At 46.1% G+C, this 6,906-nt stretch overlaps 1 protein-coding gene across 1 annotated transcript; it reads left to right on the forward strand.

Annotated features, from left to right (window-relative positions):
- Nucleotides 1-2,317: 2,317 nt before the first annotated feature.
- On the forward strand, nt 2,318-2,848 carry LOC135387317 (CGG triplet repeat-binding protein 1-like). Its single transcript, XM_064616568.1, has one exon. The coding sequence runs from the start codon at nt 2,318-2,320 to the stop codon at nt 2,846-2,848; it is 531 nt and encodes a 176-aa protein (XP_064472638.1).
- The last annotated feature ends 4,058 nt before the right edge of the window (nt 2,849-6,906 follow it).

Genomic DNA, 6,906 nt, shown 5'->3' on the forward strand with positions numbered 1-6,906 from the left:
GTCGAGGATTTTAGCTCCGTGGATTTTATGCGTCACCCCACGGATTCGGAGGTGGGGTATGTGTACGTATGTGACTTGGAGTACCCAAATCTATCCACGCTCTAACAAGGTACTTCCCCCTGACTCCTGAGAAGGCAGTCGTCCCAAAGGAATGGCTCTCGCCATTCCAGCGAGGGTTTCTCGAAGAATTAATGTATCAGCCTGCTAACAGCAAAAAGCTGTTGCTCACGTGCAAGGACAAGGTCGAGTACGTCGTTCATTACGCGTTGCTCGCACTCTATTGTAGATTGGGCATGAGGGTGACGAAAATTCACCGAATTCTAAAATTTCGCCAGGCATCATTCCTGCGTCCCTACATCAAGGACAATGTTGCCAGACGCGTTGCCTCGAGCACGACGTTCGAAAAAAATTTCTATAAACTCTCAAATAATGCGGTATTCGGAAGAACGCTTTTAAATAAATTTAACATGCGGGACATTCGAGTAGCCTTCGATGAGGAGACGGCGAGTCGCCTCGGGAGTCGGGCGGAATGCGTGAGGATGGAAATTTTGTCCCCGGATTGTGTCATGTGCGAAATGCGCAAAAGAAAAGTGCGATGCGATTTCCCGCTCCAGATTGGGTTTACGATTTTGGAACTGAGTAAATTAACCATGTACTCATTCTACTACGAAACCCTCTTGAGTAAGCTCACTTGTCCAGTGATTACCTGTTACTTTGACACGGATTCTCTGATCCTCGGCCTATTCTGCAAAGACTACGAAGATCAGTTACGAGCGATCGCCGACGATCACTTAGATTTGTCTTCCTTCGACCAGGATCATCCACTGTACAGTGAAAAGAATCATGGGAGACTTGGGGCTTTCAAAAGCGAAACTGGTAGTGTACCTATCGAAGAAGTAATATGCTTGAAAGCTAAAATGTACTCCATCAAACTAGCTGGAGAAAAGCAAATTGCAAGAGCTAAAGGGGTAAAGAAAAATATTGTACGCAAGCACCTCCTCCATGAGACATACTGTGATACCTTATTCAACCACACGAGCGTATCGAATGAGCAAGTGTCAATAGTTGGAAAGAAACAGTGCATGTACACCATCAGCAACGTCAAAAGAAGTCTGATGGCATATGACGACAAGCGATACCTCTGCAATGACATCGAATCCTACCCTTACGGAAGCTGTGAATATGGTAAGTTTAAATGGATGATGTAAATAGTGAAGCTCATAATGTTCTTTTTTCGCTCCAGAAGATGTGCAGGAAGAGAACTGATACTTCTGTGACATGCTGTTCTCGCGTGCGGTCTGGGACTGAGCCGTGGATGGAGAAGGACAAACGCTTGGGTGATCCACATGGTACTTATGTCAAAAACGCCATGGATGCGGGGCGGAAATGTCCAGTGTGCTGGAAGTGCTCCAGAGAGAACTGCAATCTCTCTGAGAACACCATGATGTGTCTAATAAATGTTGAAAACTATTTCCCGTGTTTTTCTATGTCCTTACTGTTCCGAAGCGTTGTCCTGGCTTAACTAGAAAGCGTCCCAAGCCAATATGCAATTTGGGGGGCTTGTGAGCTCACCAGAAATGAATGGAATTGACCCACGAGTGGTTGTCTATGTTGCGGTTGAAATTATGAAGCAGTATGCAGTTGAAAGTGTGTGACCGAGTGACTAGAGAGCGGAAATGACAAATGAGTCTATCGAGCATGTATGAGAGGCAGCCAATAGGCCAATCACTAGGTTTTAGAAATGAATGGAAGTGACCACCCCCCAGACCAATAGACAGGTGAGTGATTTGGAAGCCTATGACTTAGAATTGAATAGAATAGATCATTTTGGTGTCTACGAGCGAGTGAGCAGATGTTGTGGCAATGAATGGTAGCCAATCACATAGAAATTAGATGGATCACCATGGAGGGGTGGAGCCTGGATCGGTCAATCAGAGTGAAGGAATAGAGCTGTGACCAACCAACCAGAGGACTTAGAAGTGGCTTGACCTAGATTAGAATTGGGTGGTGGATTAGAAATTCCTAGAACTGGATTAGAAAAAAGAGCAATTTGGAAGCCTATGAACTGACTTAGAATTGAATAGAATAGATAATTTTGGTGTTTATGAGCGAGTGAGCAAATGTGGCAATGAAGGGCAGCCAATCACAAAGAAATTAGATGGATCACCATGAAGGGGTGGAGCCTGGATTAGACCTGGCTTGACCTGGATTAGAAATGGGTGGTGGATTAGAAATTCCTAGAACTGGATTAGAAAAAAGTGGCTGTTGTGGGGCTCGAATCTATACTACTGAGAACGAACGCGTTCCTGGTCGTACGATGCATAGGTACGATGTTATGTCGCACCTTAGCAAGGAAAGTGCGCGAGATCGCGCCCGGGAATACAGAAACGCCGAATTCTATGAGGACGGAGGCATCCTTTTTTCCAAGGTGTGTGCTAAGTCTGTCGACCATCGACGTAAATCTACGATCGACGACCACGTAATGAGCAACGGGCACCGCATGAACGCCGACAAGTTCAAGCGAAGGCAGGAAGAAACGCAGCGAGGCAATAACGTTGCTGCTGGTTGTTCTGGACTGCAGCAGGGTGATGTAAGATTGCAGATGCTGGACTCTGTGGTCACAGCCCGGGAAGCAAGAATGGACGTTGTTACGGAATTTCTGGAAGCACTCATTGTCGCTAATATTTCGCTGGAAAAGGTTGGACGCCCAAAAATGAAGAATTTCTTGGAGACGCGAGTTACCAACGGCGGGTCGATACCCGGGCAGAACGCACTTCGCCGTCGAATTTCAGAACCGTTCGAGAAACACGGAGCTTGGCTTAACGGCGTGGGTCGACAGTGTCGGTAGTGGTCGACGAAAATAACGTGGTTAACAGAAAATAAAAGTGTGTCCATCTCTTTCAGGTACCGACTGGCTTGATCTGAGTGCATCTGCTTCCAGACATGCACTTGTGCCACACTTGCAGAATGGCGCGGAATTTGCGATTTTTACTCGCGTACGCCCGCGGATTTGACATTGGAGCCCCGTGGAAAAATTAATTTTCCACCACAGAAAGTTGGAGCCTTTAACCATGCCTTCTTCGACGTCAGCCAATGCATAGTTGCATTTCTTAAGCAGTGTTCGAAGTGCGATGTACAAAGCATCCAAAGTCTCGGCCGCTTCTTGCATGCGCCGATAGAATCGAACGTGTTCGTAGACCCCATTGGCTAGAGGAATGAAGTGATTGATCAGCTTCTTCTTCACCGCCTTCAACAAGCACCAATCTTCTGTCATTAAGGCCAAGGTGTCGAAGACCTGAAGAGCTTCTCAGTGAACCCACGGAGTTCAAGAGCATCCCGACTTCCACGTTCCCTGGCGCTTGGAACAGGCAGGACAGAAAGCGGTATTCATCACATTGGAATAGCCATTCTTTCCACGAGCTAGGAACCAAGAAGTAGAACCGTGGAAGGGCTTGAAGACCCGAGCCACCAGAGTTCCATGAAGGCTTCATGTTTTCACTTGACATAGTGGGCCTCAAAGAATGTATTCCACTTGTGACACCATGTCGCGCACTTGAAAGAACCGTCTAGATGGTGTGATAACTAGAGCATAAGTGACCTTTATTCTCGTGCCAAACTGCACAGCCAAAAAATCCAAAAAGGGGTGGCGCCCCTCCAACGTGCAGTTTAGCGGTGCCGACGGGGGACTTTGATTTGATGTTTGTGAGGTTGCTTTTAAAAGGTACTTATTCAGGACTCCCGAATAATGACTACAGCTCAGGACCATGAAGGGTGTTTTAAAGATGTCCTTTATGTCTAAAATTTCAGCACTGCAACTTCCTTGAGTGAGAGCCAATAAACTAAAGGGTGCAGGATGCCAATTCGTTTCGTTTCATAAATGGCCAGTGGGTGTCTGAAACAACTACGGCCTCATCCATATAACATGCTACTGCCTGACATAAAATTTTGAAATGAAGGTAACATCTCCAGTACTCCAGTAAGTGCACGCTCACCTGAAAAGCAGGAATCACTCCGATGTAAAATTAAAGAGTAGGGGCTTTAAACAGAAGAATTGCATGTCTCTCTTGTGACAGTTAATGCCAGAAAAATTACACTAATGCCATGGGCCACAAAATGGAAACTTTTAGTGCAAAAGTGACATAGTGTAAATTTTGTACAAATATTCGATATTCGATTTGGTATTCAGAATTTTTTCCCCCATTCGATTCGATACGACTTAAAATATTCCGATTCACACACCCCTACTAATTACACAAGATACGCCCACTGTCATACGGATGGCGCTTCACACATCACTATACATGCCATCCTAATTTTAATCTTGCAGTCTCCCAGCTTCAGCTTCTCTGTGACAGCCCCATAGTCCTCGTCCCAGGGCGTTAGCGCCCCCGTGCTTCTCCCTGGGTTTGTTTCCCATGGCTGTCCCGTCCACAGGTCAGCTTCTAATGCGTCCTGGGTCGCACCACTTCCTCGCAGCTGTGTTTGACTGCTATCTCCTTTAGCCTCCTTCTTGCCATGAAACTTTAACCATGGAGAGCTGTATGTATGATCCTAATTTTAACCTTGCAGACTACGAGCTCCATCTCCTCCATGACATCTCCTGGATCCTGGCTCCAGGGTGTCCGATACTCTCAAGCTCCTCCCTGGACCCTTCCTCTTGGCAGGCCCCTCCACAGGAGAGCTTCTAAGGCCTTCTGGGTCGCACCTCTTCCTCGCGGCAGCTATCTTCTCTAGCCTTTTTCTTCTGGTGCAACTTTCAGATTGGTAAGCTCTATGTGTTTTTCTAATCTTAGTCTTGTAGCCTCTGAGCTCCAGCTGCTCCATGATGTCCCTTCAGTCCTGCCTCCAGGCAGTATGAAGCCTTCAGGCTCCTGCGTGGGACAGTGTCCTGTGTCTGGCCATTCTAGAAGTGAGCCTCTAACGCGTCGCACCTGTCCTCAGGGCTGCGTTCAGATGCTATCTCCCCTAGCCTCTTTCTTGTTATGCAACTTTCACCTTGGCGAGCTGTATATGCCTGTATGTGTTATCCCAATCTTAATCTTGCAGCCTCTGAGCTCCAGCTCCTCTGTGATAGCCCACGGTCCTGGGTCCAGGGCATCAGACGCCTTCAGGCTTCTTCCTAGGTTTGTTTCCAGTGGCTGAACGCTCTGCAGGTCAGCTTCTAGGGCCTCACCTCTTCCTCACGGTTATGTCAGAATGCTATCTCCCATGTCCTCTTTATTGTCTTGCAACATTCACCTTGGAGAGCTGTACATATCGTCATTCTCGGCTCTCGAAAGAACGGTCTACCTTGTCTGACAACCAGAACACCTTCGTGTTAAAAGGTATGTAAGTAACGTTCTATGGTATTTCCAGGTATTTCCATGACCCTGCCTTGACAGGTTGTGGTACCGACAGCAAGACTTACACTAACTTCTGTCATATTGCTACTTGGCCACGCATAGAGATGATGTTTTGCGGTTTGCAAGCAAGTGTTCAGTGTTTCAGAAGCCGAAACCAAGGGGCGGAGAACACCAGGATTGCCGCAACTGATTTTTAGTCGGGAGCGTTGGCAGATAGTCGCAAGTGATGTAATTGGGCCCACCCAGAAGTCCCGGTAGTAACCTACCTCTGTTATAACTTATAACTGAGGTAGGTGTCAACGTTTGCTAGTTGTGGATTCAATACATATGTATGGACAATATTTAAATGATATCGGAAACACTAATACCATCAGACGACCGTCAATGACCCAGTCTTCGTTAACAATTCTCGGAATTGCAGAAAAAGCATTCTGTCATGATACCATAGCTGATCTCCCACTGCACTGCACTGCAGTGTTCATTATGCACATTTTCACGACCCTGTATGAAGGACACACCATTTCCATGCTCATAAAGTATTCGCCATAAACACACGTTAAGTGTTGATGAGTACTCACAGCAGTTTAGGTTTTTACTGTAACAAAATGTATCACAGCTCTTACTTCACAGTCGGACATGATAGGAAGTAGTACACTCATGTTTGAATGCTGCGTCTTGACACAGAAGTGAACGTTACTGCATTAACCAGTGCCTGTGGTTCCGAAGTATCACACCAAATTACCCCATCCCTTGAGTTCCTCCTGGTGCTATTTCTTTTGAGGAACAAAAATGGGGAAACTTGCTTATTAGGTGACCCTCATTATTTCACTCCACTTTCTCCCTTTGCCTACATATTTCAGTTTCCTTATGGTGACTCTAGTGGATACCTTATTGAACATGGAAGACTTGAGTAATACCTTTATGCAATACTATTTCATAGTCTGCCGTCAATTAATTCTCTTTCCTGCAGGTATTTGGTGCAATTGAACTTCAGGCCATCTACACAACCTCTAAAATTAGACGTCTGTTTTCAGAAGTCTGCAGGGCGTCTTGTAGGTCGCCATTTTGTTACATATAAAAAATGGCAAGAATTAAAGATGTCTACTAAATGTCTACATTTAGGTTGATTCCTAAAGTCTTAGGTTAGAACAGGTTGGGATGGCTATCATGTGCTGCCAGTGTGGCTACTGCAGAACACAACGTTTGTAATTTGGGTGCTACAAACACCAGGAAGTACTACGGCGACACCACATAACGACCTGAAACTGCATCGCAGTTAAGGGAGTTCCTTAAAAGTAACAACTGTCAGAGGCGGGCGTTGCAGCTGACGTTTTCCGACATCATAAAATGAAAACAACATGTGCCGCGTGCCAGAGCCGCGGCTTTTACAATGAAGATTGCTGATAGAGTAGTGCTCGACTTGCATCCTTGCAGCATTGTTGAAGATGAAGGATTCCAGGGCCTTATGAAAAATGCTGTTCCAGGCTATGAATTGCCATCCAGGACGTCGTTCAAGAAGGGTCATGCAGTGTCTCTACCGTGACACATGAGAGCAAGTTGAGGG

This window comes from Ornithodoros turicata, chromosome 1, assembly GCF_037126465.1.
Source record: "Ornithodoros turicata isolate Travis chromosome 1, ASM3712646v1, whole genome shotgun sequence".
In the NCBI taxonomy this organism is placed as follows: domain Eukaryota; kingdom Metazoa; phylum Arthropoda; class Arachnida; order Ixodida; family Argasidae; genus Ornithodoros; species Ornithodoros turicata.

What these genes read in the sequence shown, in the direction of transcription:
- LOC135387317 (XM_064616568.1), top strand. Translation starts at nt 2,318, where the DNA reads ATGCATAGGTACGATGTTATGTCGCACCTTAGCAAGGAAAGTGCGCGA.